Raw genomic sequence first — 21844 nt, 5'->3', positions numbered from 1 at the left:
CATCTGGCTCTCTGGCACCACACTTATAAGCTTCACTTATCACAGTGAAGCTTTCCTTCTTTCCTGTACGAGCTTCATAAAGATTGGAGAGGAGCAGCCATTATGACACAGGCCTACATCCATTCAGCTCCACGTATGTCTAAGACACTTCAGAGTTTCTTTCTTTCTTTGAGAAACAAGGTGCAGAAAACCTGACATTAACATTTGAAAAATAACCTGGTGAGTTACCATACAGGCAAGATTTTTCCATCCAGCTGTACCTTTGTTAGTTGTCTTCTTTCAAGCCAGAATCAAATGTATGACTGATTATAAAATACAGTGTGATTTCCAGAGTCCAAGATAAGCAGCAAAAGAGTGAATTCTGAAAGCTGAAGTCAGACTTGTCTAAGTAAATAAGAGGCTTGTTTTCTCCTTTTTCAAACTTTAAGGCTTCAGATACCAAATAACTGAGTACGTAACTACAGCAATGGCTGAACCATTCTCTTGATAAGATAATGGCTATATTTTATCGCATGAATGCATAGGAACAGCATAGAGACTTCTCAAAACTGCTCTGCTGAGGAACTGCTCTGTTTGCTGTTCAGATTTAGAGTGACAGCATGTAGGGCTCAGCATTCATAAAGAGGTTTAGGAGACTGAAAACCTAAGAACTGATTTCCATTGGACTAAGTAGACCAAAATCACAGAGCTTATTTATCCTCTAGCAAATTTCCAATTACGTAGCATTTCAACTGAATAACCAAACTTTCCTAACTCTTCTTTAATAATGCATGATGATATTCATGCCAATTCATGCATGCAGAACTCCCTAGCAGCAGATTGAAAAGAAAATAAGTTCTACTTCCTCACCCACTCACATGAGAGAAGTGGTTGGGTGATATTTTTGCTTTGATGATATTTTCTGCTTTGGTGATATTTAGGCCTGGGAGAGATACAAAAGGCATGTCTTCAACTCCCTGTACCCATAAGCTTTTGCTGAGGGTAAAGGTACTGCATTAGGAAAGAAGGGTATCACCTCCATCTTATCTACCAATGACTCCCAGAGTTGAGAATCTGTTTTTCTCAAGTCGGGAAAGCGTGGCCTCAGTTAATAAGTCCCACTCACTGTAGGCTTCAGCAGCCCTCAGATTGACAAGGAGAGATGAGCTGAGCTGAACTGAACAAGGGAGGTTCTGAGACAGCCTTTCCCTCTGATAAGGCAAAACTGTCATGAGATGCTGCTCAACAAGCTGCAACCAACGAACTGTGTTGTTTATGCATGAAGGCACCATATCAGTCAACAGATGACTAAGGTAAACTCATGATCTGAAAAAGTACAATTTTTATATAGCTCAGGAATCTTAAAGGCAAAACTGGCAATCCAGATGCAGAAGAAAAGTTGACTATGTTTATCACTACAGTGTCTTATCTGATTAACTTAAGCAAAAATTATAACCAAGACTGCCAACAGTTTTTCTTCTTTTACCTGATAGTAATAATGTGAGAATTATATCAGGCTCATTTATTTACATTCACTTTAAATGGTTTCAATTCATGCGCAATCAGTTCTCAGTAGTTCAACACTAGCAGGTTTAGTTGTGAAGTACAGTTAGATAAATGCTCTCCTCATCCCTCACCTCCATGCTTGTTTATCAACAGGAAAGCCAAACAGCTAACAAACAGCTCCATGAGTACAGATAACACAACTGTGTAAGCAGAAAAAAAAAATGGGACTGTCCACGTGAAAGTATGTAAGCCTCCTTTTTCAGTGCATGAAGTGAAACTAACTTCTAAGATTCCTCTTCTGAAGGGTGACACAATTACGCTGGCCAAATACACAAGGGCAACTTTCCATCACTGCCTCTTTACAAAGCATGGAATGAATAACTTCCTTGAGAAAGCAGGAAAATTGGGATAAAGCATGGTTTTAATTATATTCATAATGATTTATTTGAAAATATGTTCTCATTATACTATCCATTGTGAGGCACAAGCAATTTGGTTCCACCTGAATTTAAAGTCATTATTATAATTATTCTCACCAGAACAGCCATTAATCACATAAACAATACCTGGCTTGCAGAAAATACGTGGGTAAGTGGCTATATTATGATTTAGCATTAATTTTCTTACATTCTTAAAGTCTTACTTGAATACTTATTTTCTATGAAAATGCTTTTGAAAAAAAGGTATCTTACCTTCAGACTGATGCGTGGCAAGAGGTGTCTGGGTCTCCTTGGAATATGACACCACCTCCCGAGGTAAGAAATCAACCTGGGTAATCTTTGACACCCCTAGTTTGTGCAGTCTGCGTCTAAGATGGAACACAGGACATAAAAGGTTAGTTCAGTTAGGTGTAAGTCAGTAGCAGGAGCAAAAGTGTTTGCTTTTATGAACAGGATTAAAAAATACTTCAATGTTTGCTAAGATGAAACACAACACACTATGTATGAAAAGAACCTAATTACAGTGAGGAAAATTAATCCAGGAATCACTTGCCATAATAAAATACAGTTACTAAAACCTCTCTGGGTCTAGGTTATGCTGCTGAGAGGAACTGTACATAGGAGCAAGGTACAACCTGCTTGCGTCCCTCACAACACACAACAAACCTTTCTCCTCCTTCACACAGTTATTACTACAACATTCAGCCTGTTCAAGAGATTCATTCCTCAGCCTGAGATAATCAACAGTGGAAGAGCCACAGTAGGTGTAAAATATGCTGAACTGTAAGAGAGCAGGGTGCATAATTTCCTTAAAGAGATTCTCCTTTCCACAGGGGTTAATAGCAGTGGACTTGCTGTAGGTTCATGATCATTAGAGTCCTAATGCAATGGTTAAAGTGGAGCCCTGAGACACACCTGGAACAGACAGAACCTTCTCTTTGTACTACGCCCCTAACTTTAAATGAGCCATGTGAACTAAGTCAGTAGAGCCAACCAACACTGGAGCTGGGTAAGGGAAAATGGAGAGAAATGGCTGTGCAGGATTACAAACACTTTTAGTTGTACACAGTTCACCCAAAAGAGGAGGGAAAAAAAATTATCAATTTGTTTCCTGAATATTATTTGACTGTAGTGAGTGAAAAATAAGCAAATAAGCAAAGATGTCAATTTTTTTTTACTGGAAAAAAAAACACACCAACTTTCAGCAGGAAATATATATATGCAAATAATAAACGGATGAGCTAAATAAGTCCAGGTGCCTCAATCAACATGTGCAAGTGTGCTTACACATTTACAGGAAATAAATTCAGAGACACAATGTTTCTGAACTGCCACATTGTTAAGGAGAGCAATTTGGAAAAGCAGAAAATTCATATGCATTATCCATTTCCTCTCTGTCTTCCTGACTGTCGGAAGAACAGAGGTCAAACTTATTTTTTATCTCATCCATTTACAGCCGTTAAGGTATTCAGTTAACACTGATGTCTGAAAGAAAATGAGTATTGAAAAAAAACTGTCATCATTGGATGACACCTACTGAACTCTTATGCTTGTTAAGGCTGAATCAGCTATATATCTTTCTAATCTGTTCTACTGGCTGAGTTTTTATTAAGCTGAATGCAATTTGATTCAGTGGGTAATCAGTATGAATCAGCCACATTAAATAATAGACCACTGGAGCAGTAATGGTTGTTACAGCTCTGAACCTCTTTTTTTCACTATCCTCACAAACACCTCTAACTTTGCCAACGTGGATAAGAGCATGGATTCCCTGAAAACTCTCTAGGAGGCAGAAAACTTCTGTAGCTTGTGATACACTTTAAGAACCTGCAACAGCTAACAAAAGCAACAGTAGTACACTTATAGCTAATTTAAATGAGAGTACGCATGAATTTAAGCTTTAATAAATATCTTCCCCAGAAAAATCTTACATGCTTTTCCATCCTTCGACATCAAGTTTGAAAGATTTTCCTTCACAATCAGTCCTCAATCATCTCAATCTGATTCCTTCTACTGAGATTCTTAAGCCTCCTTCATTGAAAGAGCTTCTGTTAAGTATCAGCTTTAATTAATCATGTGTCTAATCTAGAGCTAATCAGAACCTCGCCTGATTCTAACAACAGTTTCACCTGAGGCCATTCCATATCTCTTTCACTGGTTAGGGATGGGAGAATATCAGTCCTCATGTAGAGGCGGATTTAACTGCTTGTTGGGTTAGCTCCTGTCTAGACTGCTAAGAAGTGAGCTACCACCCAGAGCACTGTGCTTGGATGTGTTTAATTTTTCACCTAAAACATTTATTATTCAGGAACTGCTGATGGTTGTCTAAATGCATAGTGTCACTCTAACCGATTAAGACTGTGAAGTCTTCATTAGAAGGAATATGGTCTTCCTTTTTTTGACCCTGCTAATCAACCTGTAATGGTCCTTATGTGATGAAAAGCCAACCTAAACCTTGGTCCCAAGCACTTAGGGACAACTGAAACATCCTTTCAGTACACAGGCTCTGCCAAATATGAGCTATAATAATCTAGTCTAATCCCTTTTACGGCAGCACTAAAATGTTTCATTTCCCATACATACCAAGACACTCATAATTCTTTTCATTTACAATTTCTTGGATATGCAGCTTATAGAGCACACAAACTCTGATGCGTTTCTTTCGAAACTGTGTATGGGATGTCAGTGGGAAAACAGTAATTAAAGCCTATGCATTAAAATTGATTCCTCTGTCTGTAGGAGAAGAAAGATGTCAAGTGTTTAGCTACACACATCATTTGCATCCTGACTGCAGGATTTCTTTCATGATGGTGTTTTTATCTAGTCTCACAGCCATATACCAGAGAAATACATGGTCCTCTGTCTAACTCTGTCTTGTAGAAGACAAAGGACTTACGAAGCATGCTCATGGGTTCACTCATTGGCATTGTCCTTTTCTGTCTTTACTGCTCCTAAAAGACTGAAGACTTGCGGTCTTCTAAGCACAGGCTTATCTTTATGAGAATCAAACCATCTTGCCTTGCACAGCCATTTGAGGACTTTTGCTTCTGAGAGTGCTCATCTTTCAATCCCAGCTTCTGGGGAGGGCAGCTGAGATTTCAAAAAGGTTTCCAACACATCAAAACCGCTTTAGAAACTCTTCCCCTCTTGTATGAATCAGGTGATGTTGTAGAAGTTAGATCTACCTGATATCACACTCAGGTGGAAATAAATGCATTCCTAACCATTCTGGATGTGGAGAAAGCCTATTTAGAAAGCACTCTGGACTCTTTCCTTTCCTGGTAAACAGCACTAACATCTCTAACTGCAGGTGGGAGCACTGTCACTTAATCGTTAAAGGAAAACTGTTTTTTTTCTTGAAGCCTAGAGAATGGTGAATGAATTTCACATGAATTGCTGGGGAGAAAACACAAAGAACTTGCAGAAGAATAAGATACTTGCTTGGAAACTCAGACAGGAAAGCCCATCTGTTCATAGACAAAACAATTTATTCAGTGCAGAGATTTGGTTTTGCTTATGAGTCAAGTTCTGAAGAATTTGAAGGACAGTTACCTTTCCTTTTCAGAGGAATAATTTATCCTAAATATCTCTGCAGGTGGGCATTTCATGTCTTCGGGTCTTGCTATTTTTCCTTTACTATTTATTTTCTCTTCTTTGCTGCCTCTTATGTTGAAAATACAGCATCCAATTTTCTCATTTAGAAGAGACTGTAAAATTCAGTCTGAGATGGTAGTGAGCAGCATTTTCACTTGCCAACGCACTCTGATAACTTCAATGACCACAAAGAATTCAGTAACTTATTAAAGCTTTTTTTTTGTTGTTGTTACCAAGCCATGACTATGTACTTGGAGCTTCAGCAATAGCACGGTGCTGATGTTAGATCTGGAGATACTATTTAGAAAAGCCATTGTTTCTGATTTTCCTTGATTGCTCGCAGGAGATAAGAGAGAACCCCTTCATGCTGTCAGACCTCTCTTGATGATGCTAAACTATATTCATGACAAACATGAACTTCTTTTCCTTAATTTAGTGACCTTTTGAAATATAAACATATTTGTTACTCTTCTTAATTGCACTAGTTATATTCTGCTACCTAAACAACTTTTTCAGATGGTTAAGATAGAGAAGTTCCATGTCAAACTGGTGAATATTAATTTTAGCCCTATTATAATTAGGTAATGCTCGACTGACCTGAACTCAACTTAAATGGCAATTAGTGGACTATGATCATATTTAAGTATACAATTATAAATGCCTAGACAGCTCCTGAGGAAAAGGGGAAAATTGTTATTGCATGTGGGTTATTGCACGTGGAAACAACATAACTACAACAAAAACAAGAAGGAAGGGGGGAAAGTACCTTGCAAATGATTCAGAAAGAGAAGTCTGAATCAATAGGTACAAACAAGACCACTGTAGCTGTACATGCACATTAAAGTGCCACAATAATAACATTTCATCTGTAATGAAATAGTTATTTGTATTGTGTTTCGGGCAACAGAAATAGCAGCTTATCTTTCATGAGCTTCTTTAAGTAGTAGTTTTTTTCCACAAAGATGGCTTTGCTGAAGCTTCTTACTGATGAAACTGAAAAAAGGAAACTTAAATTATGGTCTTTCTGAGTCAACAAAGCAAATGAAAATCACATACAAACAGCTCATCTGGGAAGCATTCGCAACATAACTCTTGCAAAGAAATGATAAATGAATAACATAAAGAGCAGACATATACCCAAGTTCAGAGTCAGACTGGAGCTGCAGCACTGAGGGGTCTGTGTCCCATTGCAAGGTCCTAGGGTGGTAATCAGCCGTGCAGCACAAGGGGGGAAAAAAAGAACACATAGAATTAACTGAAAGGATGAACAAAACCGCATCTCATTACTTACATGCCGTATGTCGTACATTCACTCTCTAAGTGCAAGGTCTGGTGTTAGCCTGTAACGGCCTGTAAGGTCTGATGTTAGCGGGCAACTTATTAAAATTGCATATTATCAGTAAACAGTGAGATCTGGGTTTCCTCTCAGATATAGGTTAATGATTTTGTTTTTCCTGAAAACCCTCTAACTATGGCTGATGCACTCAATACGCACAGTTTACAAATTTACAATTTTACAATTTGCAAAATTAACTGTGATCATGTTTGTATGATAAGATGGATTTGCCATAAATTCCACTGAAGAGTAAGCAGTCTAGCCCTTCTTATAGTCCTAGGACTGGAAAAAGTGCTCTGGGCACAAACATCCTACAACAAAGAACATGCTGACATCAGCTTTGCCACATTCTGGAGGCACCTGGGACAAATCAACAAATTCCTCTTAATCCAGATCAAAATTATGGAGAAGAGGGGAGCAGCACACCTGGGGAAATCTGCTTTTAACAGTGTCATCACAGTCTACTGTCACATGGATCTAACACACATAATATGAGTGCTCCAGAGATGCGGTCTCAAGTGAAGATGTTGTTCCTTGCAATGCAATGCAACTTGTCAAGCTACATCTCTTAAACACTGCAAACGCTCACGGGGCTTTTATGGAGTCCTATTAAATATTTCCAATCCCTGGTTTAGAAATGCAAAAATTGACATGTTCAAATCAACATTTTCAAAATGCCTGCCCATTTCTTGATTTTACTTTATTCTTCCTCCCTAATGAAGCCACATCTAATAGATAAGAGAGCTGTCAGAATCCATGACAGCATCAGAAGTACAAGTTCGGCTCCTGAACACCTTTTCCTTTCATATGAGCACTGAATTATGCAATGTTCTCGCTAGTAGAGGCTAAAGAAAAGGAAAGCACTCTTCCACTAAAACAAATAAATCATACAGGCACGTTAGGTAACATCAGTCCTCAAAATTTAAAACTCCACTCATTTCTTTTCAATGCAAGTTTTGAGGATACAGAGAATATACTTTGACCACACTCAGACAAGAACAGCCACATATCCAACCAGGCTCAATTCACACAGAGCCTTTCTGCAACAATAGCAAATTCCGACAGTGAATCATTCACATAAACTAACAAGTTATTTAATTAGACTAGAAATAGATTTCTTAAAACCATACAATTACGCTGTCCTATATTCAATAAACTATTACCAATGTTAATGATAAATCTCTCCAGACATCCTGCATGTACAAAAAGAATGAAGAACTTTCACATGAAACTGCTTTCCCATGCAATGCAAGGGTGCTTATTCCCCTCAAGTTCTTTTGATCTGTAGTGATGTGTATTGGTTCAAAAGACTACAGCAATACAGAAAGTTTCTCCAAAATGAATTATTATTATTCTATTATAAAACACTATTATACACTATTATAAAATGATCAGAGATAAAACAATAGTAAGAAAGAACAGACTTTTTTTTTTCCTCATTACTTGATTGTAGCTCAAGTACAACGGAAATGAAAGTGGTCACAGGGATCTGAAGGCAGACAAGGCAAAAGCATCAGTGGTTAATGTAGTACCTATACACTATTAAAAGGCTATCTGTGGGAGAATGACTTACAATGGAACCAAGGTCAGCAATGCCTAAGAGGACTTGCTATGCATATGCCCATTTCCACTGTAATATCTACCCAGGGGCTACTTGTACACGCACATCTGGGTTTTCAAAACGCTTACAAGAAAACATACATAACTCATTTCAGTTCTTTTTCCTCTTCATTTATTTCCAAACGTACAAAATTTCCCAAGAGGTAAAGACTATTCCAAAAGAAAAACTATTATCGTGTGATTAAAACAGGAACAACAGGTCTTTAAAGAGCTAGAACCCTTATATTCCAATTCTGAGAATCCAGACCCGTTACAAGAGAGCATATTTATCTCATACTGAGCCGGTTATCTAAATTTAGAGATCTTACACTATCAGCACTCAGATCCCCAAAATATGAGAAAAGCAATACCTTTTGATGGAATTCTACATGTAAAAAAGTTCATTTGACCCCACAGCCACCTTTTAGCCACTGTTTGTTTTATGCTGATCATACATGTAGTGAAGGCAACATCTCTTACAATTTAATAATCTGGATTATGGCATGGAGATGTTCATGATATTGATATATATTTTAAATGACAATTCTGCTTGTCTCCTGAATATACCTGTATTTCAGCAATTTGAGTGCATCTGTAAAAGGAAAATTCTTAGATTTGTGCTCCAAATGGTAATTGTTTATCCAGCAACACTGTGCTACTGCTTGCAAAGGCCTGAAAAACACATAAGGGAGCAATCTGGTGCGTTGTATTCTCAAACTCAGCTGGCCACCTTTTATTGCAGACAACAAGGCTGCATGTAGCAGATCTTCAGGCTCCAGTCTTGCCCTAGGAGACACAACGCAAACAGCTACACACACACCAGGGAGGGTGGCGAGCAAAGGAAGCTACTACACATTTCAAAGGCAATACTGGTTAGCCCTTTGCCTCTTCCTGCTACCTGAAGAGTGCCTGCAGAGCAAAACAAAAGGGAGTGAACAGTGAAAACATAATAATTTAGCCAGCTCTCACAGCAATAACTAAAGAAGAAATAAACAGACTCTTAATGGACTCGTAACCGAAAGATGATGTTGACTAGCCTCTTCTGTCATCCAAACTAGGAAACTACAGCTAATCTGTTAGTGATGGGAAGACATGCTGCATGACATTCCCTGATTGTTGGGATGAGCATTACCATTATGCTTGTTCTCCTGCAGACAGTTCTCAGAGGGGATTGTGAAATGCCATTAGATCACAGTGAAAAATCGGAGCCAATCTTTTTCAAATCTAGTGCACAAGTTCTTTCCCAAGAGATTTCTTCATGAAGAAAAGCATTTCATGTTGTTCCACTTTTGATTTCCTTCCTCATAAAAGAAAATTGAAATTGGCTTTGGGACTTCTAGAGACCCAAAGAGAGGAACAGAGGGAGTAATGCAGCAGACCCCAAAGACAAGTACGTGGGCCTGTGTGACCAGTAGCTCAGCAGCCACACACAGGTGCTTTCATTCTGGACTTTTCAGAGACTGCAGACTGGGAAAAGCCCCCCTGAATAGACTTTGGCACAGATCCACGTAAATGAAATCTAAAGCATGTCGTCACAACACTTTAATGGGGAAAAGAGCCTCTGAGCATCAGACAGAGAGGAAAAAGCAGTACTCCCTTGCACATTGCAGTCTTTCCACAAATCTCCTGCAGACCATGTGAATTGAGCCTCCTGCGGGTGAAGTGAGTGCACACAGCATGGGAAGAGTCTCTGGAAACTCCACAGATGGGAACTCACTGAGCATGAGATCCAGTCAGGACTAAGCCGGATCAGGCTGTTCCATCACCCAGAAAGCACAGACATTCTTTTAATGAGAACTACCCAACATTGTTTCAAAGCTGGTTGCTATATAAGTCTCCCACACAGAGACAAACAATAGCCCTGCTATCAATCTTCCTTATACACGTCTGGTGAAGAACGGCTGCCCTTGAGTGATTGTAGGATAAAAAAACTATCACCAATTAACAGATTGGTCTAAAGCAGCACAAAGGGAATGAGGACTTGTAAATCTTGCACTAAGTAGACAAAGTACAAGAGTTATCATCTCTCTTTAAAATGATCTGCTTTCATACATTTTCCTTAGATACCTCTCTGTAACTATTCCTATTTGCTGTGTGCTATGATCTCAATAATTTAGGAGTTTAGCACAGCATTCTTAAATGCTGGTGCTATTTCAGCCATCTGTACTGAAAGGGTACCACCAGTTCATTTTCATATAGTGCATTTTCTTTCTCTCAAGCCAGTAGGAAAATAACTGCAGATAAAATCCAAGGGGAAAAAGAGACCAAGATGTCACACATCTATGAAAAGATCAGATGGTAAAGCAATTTGTTAAATCTTCTACTCTGAATTCACATCCGCAGCATTGGAAAGATATTTAGAGCAGAACTTCGAGTGGACAAGAACTATTTCAAAATTTAAGGGAGGAAGAAAAGGAATTCAAACAGAAGGATTCCCTTTTTGTACTATAATTAGAAAGGAAAAGCAGGCACTCTGCCATGTCTTACGGTTCCCTGCAGAAACTTACTTCCAGACGATTTTATTCTAATTGCATTATGCTGTTTGTATCAATTACAAATGCAGAAAAAAAACCTAAAATAAACAAACAAACGAAAGAAAATATCTGAACTCTTTCAGAAAAATCCCAGGCTCATAATGCATGAATGAAATATAAATTCTGTCATCTAAAGCTCTCTGAAATTCATGAAGACTTCTCAGCTGATAATGAAAACTTCTAATCTGGCCTTGGTGATAGTACATAAAACAAGTTAGACACCAGTGCCAACAAACGTACCTACTAAAATACCATCATAAAAGGATATTAAATATCCTGGATCACGGTCAGGCTGTGGCACAGCTCAGCTCTGCTAAGTGCCGTAATCCAGCATGCTGGAGGCTTTGTTTTAACTCTTCTTCCTCGAAGCTAAAATCAAATCCTCTCTCATCTGTTGCGGATGCTCCAGAACATGTGTTCTGCATGACTTCTTTTCTCCCCTACTTTCCCTTCTCAGGTCAAGAGCAACCAGGCCTGAAAATTCATGCTTTGAAAAAGGCTACTAGCAGAAATAACAGCAAACTCTGCTTTTTTCCAAGGGGCCTCTCGCAGGGTAGAAACCTCTCTGCTGCTTTGCAAATCACTCTTTTAAGCAGAACTGGAGGAAAGCAAACACTACATTGTGTCATCTCCTGTCACAAGCTGTTGTGCTTTCCAGACCAAGAGAAAACCACACTGACACTGTCCTGAGGTATCCACTGAACAGAGTTATTCGTATGTGTCTTAATTTAATAACCTGACACTCCAAATCCAGCATCTTCACTTGTGGTAACAGAAACATCCTAAAACTATCCTTTGTGTGGGAACTAACGATGCTCTTCTGGCCCAAAAATACAGTGAAGAAGTGTATCATGACTCCACAGATTTAGTGTGTTGAAGTTTTCAGAGCTCAAAGGCCAATCCCATTAAACAGAACACAGATTGTTTAACCATTGCCAAAAAAAAAAAAAAAGAATAAATGAAGAGGGAGACACAACATACAAAACATACAAAGCTTCAAAGAACCTTTGTTTTGCACCAGAGTAAAACGCTTCTAAAATTCTACAAATGTTAGCAAAAATGACTATTGCCCCTTCTCCTGTCCAAGGTAGCAGCCAAACTTCAGGCACCTTGAAGTGCTCTGGTACAGAAGCAAGTCATCATTGGCTCTCTGCATTTGAACAGGAAGACAGGAGATAGCTCCACACAGGAGTTCTCAGTATCCAGCTTAGTTTCCAGCTGTGAATAGGTGTCAAAGGTGGCTGTCCACAGAGAATTTGGGGGGAAAAATCAACTAACTTGGGTGGGTTACCAACCCATCCAATCATCTACATTACACTCCCTCACTGGAGAGATCTGGGTACCTTGCCTGTGTGACTGCCAATCTGTTATCAAGAAACCACTGTGAATACATCTAACTTGTGTTCAAAGGAGGGTCTGGGCATCTGCAGGCCAGCCAGCCTCACCTCAGTGTGATGAGGGAACAATCCTTCATTTTAGATAGTCAAAGCCCAACTGGATAGGGCCTGAGCAACTTGTTCTAGGTAAGCCCGCTTTGAGTGGAGAGGTTCAACCAGACAGACTCCCATGGCACCTTCCAACCTCAGCCACTGTGGCTGTGTGATTCCTTGCTCTCCCCTTCATCTCCCCACAATGCAGAGCCATCTCTCTGCAATGCAAAGCCAGTACAGAGCTATCTGCCTCTGTACTGACAGGAGAGCTGCTACTTGAAAGCCTGCAATGCTCCATTTGGTTCTGGTTTGCTTTTATTCTGACTTGCATAAAAAGTGAATTAGGAAAAAAGCAGACAAAAAGGAAAAAAAAAAAAAAAAAGAAGTGCTGTCACATAAAAGCATTAAATTGAAAGGAATAATAGGAACTCTTATTTTTAAGTTTGATGCAGAGATGAGCCACATGCTTAAAAACAGGCCCAAGTTAGTTTCCACAAGATTCAGAATTGCTCACATTAAGAACTGTACATATATACATGGATAACATACAGAAGTACAGATTCCACCCAAGTTGTACAATCCTAAAATATGGGGTGCCACAGCTGTGAGACTTTATTTTTATATCACCAGTAAAATACAAGCATTTAGATAAGTTTAACAGTATTTGTTCAATGATCCCGAATATTTTCACTTAAATTTGCAAATATTACTGGATTGTGGTTTAATATGTAATCTATCATGTACCTAGCTGTTTGGTGGTTTTTTTCCTCAAGAGCTGAATATTGCCAGAATTAGCGTAAGGTTACACAGGTGATTAGCTATAAAATTTTAAAGAGTTCTATTTAATTTGTTGAGTCTAGATCAGTTTCTCCAACGCTCCTATTTTAACACTGATTAATTAGAAAATCTGAAATAGAAATTGCAAGAAGTTACAGCAGACGTTTGAAAAAATATATGTGTGTAGACAAGTGGTTCATTTTTTGTAGATTTTCATAATCTTAATTTTCTCCTCTGCAATTTTCACTTTCTGATATTGGTCATACATTTAAAACGTGTTTCCAAAACAAAATAGATCAAGAAGATTCAAAGCCATTACTCAAAGATGGGAAAGTATCACTTGCCTCAATTGGTCCTTTGCATTTAAGCCACTATTCAGGAGCCATCTGTGCTCTGTTTAGCAGATCTGTTCCACTTTGAAAGGATTGGCGAAAAAGAAAATACCTTCCTTGTGCTGTTTGTTTTCTGAAGCACATTATAAGCAAGACGGTTATCAGCCTTAAGGGAGGATCTGTGCCTCTCAACAAGACTCTCACTTGTGCAGCAGAACAGTCTGACATCACTGTGGGTGATGTTTTTGGAGCTGGGCTGGTAATCATAAAATAAAATGCTATAAAGCATTCAGTGAACAAGTGGTTTGGCACCGCTGCTGGAGCAGAGCCGGATACTTGGGGTTGCAGTTACGTTTCCAAGCAGGCTGACACCTCTGACTTCCAGTCTTCACCAATAAAAAGAGCAATGATGACCTCCCTCAGAGCACAGCACTGTCTTTCAGATGCCTGGCAACCATAATAGCATTTTTCAGAAAGGCATAAGTTTAAAATACTCTTTTTTCTTTTAAAAGGTATATTTCTAAAAATCATAGGGTAGTATTTTAAAAATTGTATATTCAAAAGTTTTCTTAAATCAAGGCCCTGTTGCCAAATGTATTTAATAATTTTCAAAATCAATTTGAAATTTAAATTGGACTGAAAAATTCTTGACATGGTTTTTATAGGACTGATATATAATGGAATGAACACCTCATTGATTCATAGAATTACACTAAGTAAATCAGCAGTGAAATACATCCAATCTGCTGAACTTATTTCTTATATCTAAGGCTGTCCTTATTTCAGGTCTACGTCATAGAATATGACCTTCTGGCAATGTAATGAACCTTGCCCTTCTCACAGTTTATATGTCATAGCTACAGGGATCTTAGTCTGGAAATCTATGCTGGTTTACCAGAAGGTCACTGGGAACAGCAGGCAGTCACTGAGAGGACAGAGGGTCAACACAGTTAGAAGCTTCTGCTGTGCCTCTGCATCCACACAGATTTACTGTAAGTGCTGGAGAGTGTGAACTGCCATCCTGAAAGTGCATTAATAAAAACCATGTTCAGGAGGAGGAAGGCAAAAGTTGCTTTGTTCTTACAGGAAACCTTGAAGCAGTTCGAAAATTCTTTAAAGAAATACAATTTTAATCTTGTATTTTTTAAACCAAGAGAAAGCCTGAGTGGCAAAAGAGAATTCAGATGTTCCAAAATGTCATCAGGTCCTGCAGACAATTTGAAGGAACTTCAGCACTCATGTCGGGACACTTTGATCCAATCTCCAAAAAACAATTTTCTCACAAACTTTAAGGAAGGTTGGAAAGAGTCCCATAAGAGACAAGGCTACATTTATTGGTCAAGACTCATAAAGGCAATCCATAACCCTTCTAATGAGTCAAACTGATAACAGCAAGGCTGGAACCTGCAATACTGTCTTCACAACTGAAGAAAAAGCTGAAAGCTTCCAGCAACGTATTCATGGCAGAGCAACAATTCACTAATTGCAAGCTGGGAGAAGAGTTGATGCTGTCCTTCCTACACAGAATTTATTTTGTGACAGCGTACCTATGAAAAATACTCAAGCGAGGCAGAAAACATCTATTTGCAAAAACATGGCATCAGTTTAACTATGTTAAGCAGTTCAACATAAGAGAGATCTCACAAAATTTAATTAAATCAAGAAGAGATTCTATGCAAGAGAACTTCTCTTTAAGATGAGCTGCCATTACCAAGTGAGTTGTTCTTCAAGGAGAATAAACATATTTGATTTGTTTTAAGAGCACTGGTGTTTTAAACCTCGAATCATCTCATTGTCTGACTAAATACATTCATGATACGTCTGGAAAAAAAATACAGAAAAATACCTACAAGTGGGCTGATAACCTAAACGGTTAAGAGGGGCTTTATGCATTAATGTTATTTTCTTCAGGGTGCAGCTGTGGCTCAGGTTTCCAAGGCATTTTATGAAGTACCTTGGGAATAGCAATCTTTCCTTTAATTTATAGCGTGGAGATGCTTGCTAATGAGAAAAATAATCAAAGATATGGAGAACTGAACTCTATCCATCCTTTAGGAATGAAAGCACAAAACTCCTTAATGATGCCACAGGCTCACGTGGTAAAAGCACTGCAGATGATTCTAATTAATATGGACTATTCTGACTTTGTAATCGGCACACATTGAAAAACACTCCCTGCTTTCTAGGTCAGATGTACAGACACTTGAAAGCAACTGCCAAGTATCAGTCCCTAAGGTGTCTGCTTATGTTTAGAGGCTAAAAAAAATATGTATGACACAAAGGAGCTTCAACTATCTTGTGCTAAATATACATTGAATGTAAAGGAGGAGAATCGTGTTTGCTCTTGTGCAGGCACAAAAGGAGGGAACAGACTGGGAAATCCACCTTTCTCCAGCCTCATGCACAGACCCACCATCCCATAAGTGAGTGGGAGATGGGAAGCCTGAGAGATTTACCATACCATCCCAAACCTATCAGAACTAGAGGTGCAAGCTCAGCACCTCCCAGGGTTATTTAATATGCCTCCAGCCACCAAGCAAACCTTTCTCTCAACTCCTCAATGTGACAGACTCGTGTCTGCAGTCCCTAGGATTAAAATCCTTCCTTTCTGAACAAAACACCATTCAAGAGAAGCATGTATTTTTCCTTGGTCTTTCCTGAAGTTCTCTTAAGAGTCTTTACATTGCTCCATGCTTCCCTTTGCCTGAAGCGAGGGTAGGAGATACGCTGCTTGGATAGGAAGAGATGATCTACTGCAATAATTTAACCTTCCTGTATAACTGAAATTGAGAGCAGGATCTAACCTCCTCCTCTGCCTCTGTATGCATTTAATTAAACAGCAAAGGAGATACTTTAAAAGAAAGGTGGCATTCTGATACCCTTTCTTTTGCTTGTCAGTGTATTATTGTGTAGGTAAGGTGCTGCTTAAAAATGAAATAGTGGAAATAACAGCTGAGTTGCCAAGTCTGATTTTTTTTTTCTCAGGCAAAAAGCCTGGAAAGCACAGAACATAAAGACTTCAGTGACATTTGGATATACCTATGAGAGATCAGCAAATAAAGGCTTTAATTCTTACATGTTAAGAAGACATCTCTTAACTGGATATACCTTCTTTTGACTTGACAGACAGTGAGCAAGATTTACACACACAGCTGTAAAAGGGTAAAAACATTACTTGAATGCCACACACTGACTCAGTGCCCAGATGCTCCAGAGCTACATCTTTCCCTTTGAGTGTGTTATGTGAGAAAGAAAAAGTTTGTGCTTCATATCTGCATTTCAAACAATGTAGGACAAGTCTAATGCTGAGGCATTGCATAAAAAGCAGATCAACTAATAACTATACAAAAATGAGTGAACATATTACACAGCAAAAGAGCTTCCACTCTCCCTGCAGTGGGACAATACAAACTGAGGGTAGACATCAACCCAGTAAGAGAAAACATATCATTGTGAATTTGTTTTTATACCCCAAAGGCTCAAAAGCAGATGGAAACAATTCAAAATCACATCTGATGAAAAGGTACACAAATGGAGAAAAATATTTTTTGAACTTTCAAAGAGCATAAGAGAGCAGAAGATGTGCTTCTGATTCACTATCAGTAAGAACATCCAAGCTGATATGACAGCTGCTACAGTGTTCTCTGAACTCAACTTGGGAAAGCTTTCAGAGGTCACAGAAACTGCAAGATGAACTGACAGAGTGGACAAAAAACATGCCAGCAGCCAAAACCAAAGGAGACACTGCTCCACAGAGAAAAGTCATCCAGCATTACCAACAGCTGTTCTATTTCTAGGATGGCTGCAACTTTTTACTTAAAAATAAAAATCTGCAGTAATGACGAGGCAGTCAAGATTCCATAGCAGTCAAGCTTCTACAAGAAATGCCATGTTACTGCTTCAAAATCTCTTTGAAAAACCTGATTTCTCTTCTATTTTTGCTTTCTTTTGCTATCTAATGTTGTACTTAAAATTCATTTTCATAGTAACTTTCATTAAATATTCACATATGGCTTTATCTAAATAAGGACTGACCCTGCAAAGCTTTATTTCAAATAAGATCCATTCACTGATGGAAGCCAAACAGCTTTAGTCCATCAAACACATCTTGAAAACTGTGGTATCAATGGAACCATAGCATTAATTCAGGTAAGACTCATTTAAACTAAGTGTTATAGAGTCCCTTAATCCAACAGTATGAGTAGCTGTAGCCAGACAAAAATAACAAAACCAATGGACTGAGAGAGAAATAATATGAAATAATGTACCTGGATGCTTGCACTACATTACAGCAGACAAAACGCCATGCTGACATAACCACTCTCTGACAGTAACTACCAGAAGACAAAGATTACTTTCTGTCATCTTTGTCTTTACTGTAGCCCAGGAGACAATCAGGCATCTAAATGTACACACAGCAATATATGTAAGTTAGAAATCAAAAGAGCACAGACGAAGTTGTTGCAGAAAGAAAAGCAATCATTAACCTTTACATGTCCCAGGCAGCTGAGCCTTTTGCATTTTACTGAGCAGATGGAAGGTGGGAAACCTTACACACAGCCTAAAGGGATTCTCACGTTTCATTGCAAAATGTACATGGGGAAGAGTTACATGCATGCAATTTCACTGCACTTGCACACATACACAAAACCCTGTTCAACAATAAGAGGGCTGCTACTGTACAAACCTACCATTGTATGGTAATGAATCCAACTGGGCAATGCACAGAAGTAGTGAAGGAGAGAAGGAAAAATGGACCACACAGCTAAATCACACCTAGCTCCACAAATAGAACTCATCCACGTGTGCAGTACACTATGGTGAGCACACACACACCCTGCAGGTGACAGGAATACATATGTAGGCCACTCCAAAAGTAATTCCTCCTATTTATTTCCATGAAAACTTCAATAAAAAGCACAATAACACTAACTGAAAGAGCAAATTCTCAGCTACAAAACACTATTTTTCAGTGTAGTCACCACCATTTGCTATGCATTTTGCAAATGAACAAGGGCCTGTGTGCTGCACTTATAGGCATCTGCACCAGTGGAGGTGAACCACCACTTCCCTGTGCTCACGTTCATGAAGCACACAACACATTTAGTGTCCATAAACATTCTGCAAGCATCAACGAATGTCACTGGGTGCCATTTTGTCTGCATAGAGAAATTCAATTCCACACCTCTGCTTCATGTACATTTCCATCAGATGCCATTGTGTCAGACTGCCCCTCTGCTACCATCCCTCACACGGGAACAAAATGTAATGGGATATTGGTGGGAAGCTACAACCTCTACTGCCCAACCACCAACATCCACCTGTGACGTTGTGGGACAGCATAATGAAATAGCAAACATCACTGAGAGCAGCCCTCAGTTGGCCGAAATCTCCATTTCTGATATGCACAGCTATATAACCTGACCATTAGCAAAAGAACGTGGGACATCAATGTCACTGAACAAAATACTCACTCTGAGCATACTAAGCAGAGTATACTGTATTATAGCAGAATCTCAATGGGATCCTGCAATGCTGCCTTGTGGTAAATGAGTCATGTCTGAACATGCCGTAACAGAAAGCCCCGTGAATTAATAACTTATCTATCCAGAGTTGAGGCTGTGATGTAATATTCCTATCTATGCACCACAGCCAAAGGGTTGACATAGTCAACCCTGTGCAAATATGTGGAAACAGGCAAGCTGCTCTCTGTGCAACAACTGGGCTCTGATGAATTGTTCAGAGCAGTCTAGTAACTAAGAGTAGCACATGCAAAATCTATTTTTTTTAAGCTTTACAGTTATGGATCCAGAATCGAAGTACAATGATGGTGAAGGGTCTGGAGGGGAAGACATGAGGAGCAGCTGAGGTCCCTGGGTTTGCTCAGCCCAGAGCAGAGGAGCTGAGGGGAAGCCTCATGGCAGCTGCAGCTCCTCACAGCGCTGAGCTCTGCTCTCTGGTGACAGGGCCTGAGGGAACAGCATGGAGCTGTGCCAGGAGAGGGACAGCTGGGGCTTAGGGAAAGGGTCTTCTGCACCAGAGGGTGGTGGGGATGGAACGAGCTGCCCAGGGCACTGGTCACGGCACTGAGCTTGTTGGAGTTCAAGAAGCATCTGGACAATGTTCTCAGACATACGGTCTGATTCTGGGGTGCTCCTGTGTGAGGCCAGGAGTTGGATTCGATGCTACTCTCTACCTTGGGATATTCTGTGATTCTATAACAGATTTCTGCCTGCTTGGAATTAAACCCCATCACAACCAAAAAATGATAAACAAAAATATTGGCTGCCCTGTCCAAATGGAAGCATTTGGAAATGAAACTTCCAGCAGTTTCAAGCACCATTTATCTAACATCTGTACATTGTTACTGTTGCTATCATAATGTCTTGTCACGTACCAGAAGTTGGAACACTCCCGAAACCTAACATCATCCTTGGTGAAAAGGCTATGACAAATAGCCATGTGGTACTGAAGATCAAGAAAAAAAAAAAAAAAGAAAAAAAAAAAACACACATAAAACCTGTACTACACAGGACAGAAATGGTTCCATAATTTAGTGTTATTACACAGCCCGCCCCACACGTTATCCTAATAAGCTTAATGGCATCAGGGAAAAGGCAGCACTGCTCTAGCTATTATGTTAGAGATAATGGACAATGGTGCTGCTGGATGGCAGCACTACCAGCGTATAGATCTTATACCAAAAGGGACCATTGTGACCACGCGGCTTTTCTCCCTGTGCAACAAAAAGCTGTACGGCTCTTCTGAATGAATTACTGTTGGAGCTATTATCTGCCTGTCGGCCAGGCACATTAGCCTGAATGAGAAATGCCCAGTGATACAACATCCAATAGAGTATTTAAGTAAATTGCTTTAGTGATTAATTTGTCTTGTCATTAAATTTTTACAGTTTTCCTTGTTTTATATTTGGCCAGCTCCAATGACAAACAATTCGCTGTCTGTTAAGCACTGTCTACATGAGCCCTTCTGCTCCTCATATAATTTCTATACAAAGAAAGCAAGTTACCAGCTAGTTTTCATTTTCTTAACTAGGGTAGAACTAGATCCTTGGTACCAGGACAAAAACTACGTCGCACCATCTGCCTGAACCCTCGCTACTTATCAACTAACTTCCTAAAAAGCAGATGTCAGAAATTTGGATTTCTAGATTTAGCTCCACAATGCTCAATGGTCTGTAAGAAATCACAGGTGTTTGCCAGTCAAAACAAACCTCAGGTGTACTTGTGATACTAGGACCAATAGATTCAGTCTGATCACTATCATGTGCCATCAAAGTATGAACACAGCCTAGTTCTGCACCAGAAACCAGTGCTCACATGGGACCACAAAAACATCTCTAGCTTTCCTCAAAGCTCTCAGCAGAGCTTCTCTCAAAAGCATTATCTTCTATACCAAACCAAAACCTATGATTTTACAGATCTTATTATTATTATTATTATTATTATTATTTAAATATCCACATTTTCTTCTGGAAATCACTTCATCAATAAATAATCAGTCTGCCTTCAGCCTGTGTAGCTCTGTTCTGCCAGCCTGTATGCACCAGTTCTTCCTGCAGCTGTGTCAGCAGCAACTGCAACAGATGAGCTGTGATCTCTGAGACTGGGCATTAGCAGTTCTAGAATTAATCTGCTCTCCTCCTGAGTCTATGCTCAGTCTACAATTTCACAGCCAATTTACAGCAGAATGATAAAAAGGGGGAGATCTCACATGCGTAAAATCATAGAATAATTTAGGCTGGAAAAGACCACTAAGATTACCTAGTCCAATTATAACCAATCCCCACCATGCCCACTGACCACGAACCTCAGTTCCAAATATACACACTTCCATGGGAGGTTGATCACACTAGAGAAAGGTGGACTTCATGGTTTGGTTGTGATTCTTCATTTAGGGTAGCTATTTGTGTTAAACCGTCTTTCAGCCACAGAATCATTAATGTTGGAAAAGACTTCTAGGATCATCCAGTCCAACTGTCCACATACCACCAATATTTCCCACTAAACCATATCCCTCAGTGCAACATCTACATGCTTCTTGAACACCGCCAGGTGCAGCAACCCTGCCATTTCACTGGGCAGCCTCTTCCAGTGCCACAACACTCTTTCCAAAAAGAAATTTTCCCCAATATCCTACCTGAATCTCCTCTATAACTGAGGCATAAGAGATGACATGGCCAATGTACCCTCTTCATGGAGAAAGCAAGATGGAGGGATACATAAAAGGAAGAATAACCTTCCTTATACAGATAAACAGGCATCTGCACATAATCAAAATAAATCAGAAATAATGTCTT

General features: G+C 39.4%; 1 protein-coding gene across 7 annotated transcripts in view; it reads right to left on the bottom strand.

Annotated features, from left to right (window-relative positions):
* The window catches only part of DYNC1I1 (dynein cytoplasmic 1 intermediate chain 1), a 181513-nt gene that overhangs the window by 138159 nt on the left and 21510 nt on the right, over window positions 1–21844 (bottom strand). For 4 of the 7 annotated variants that reach the window (XM_052692390.1, XM_052692392.1, XM_052692393.1 and 1 more), the window contains exons 5-6: window positions 6657–6716; window positions 2178–2293 (exon numbers count right to left, since the gene is read on the bottom strand). In XM_052692390.1, coding sequence (XP_052548350.1) covers window positions 2178–2293; window positions 6657–6716 — 176 coding nt within the window. The remainder of the gene's footprint in view (window positions 1–2177; window positions 2294–6656; window positions 6717–21844) is intronic. The other 3 variants (XM_052692394.1, XM_052692397.1, XM_052692396.1) reach the window with 1 other exon arrangement.

Source organism: Tympanuchus pallidicinctus, unplaced genomic scaffold (genome assembly GCF_026119805.1).
Source record: "Tympanuchus pallidicinctus isolate F22 unplaced genomic scaffold, pur_lepc_1.0 scaffold3, whole genome shotgun sequence".
In the NCBI taxonomy this organism is placed as follows: Eukaryota; Metazoa; Chordata; class Aves; order Galliformes; family Phasianidae; genus Tympanuchus; species Tympanuchus pallidicinctus.
Note: the sequence above shows the minus strand (reverse complement) of the source record. Positions and strands in the feature narration are given on the sequence as shown.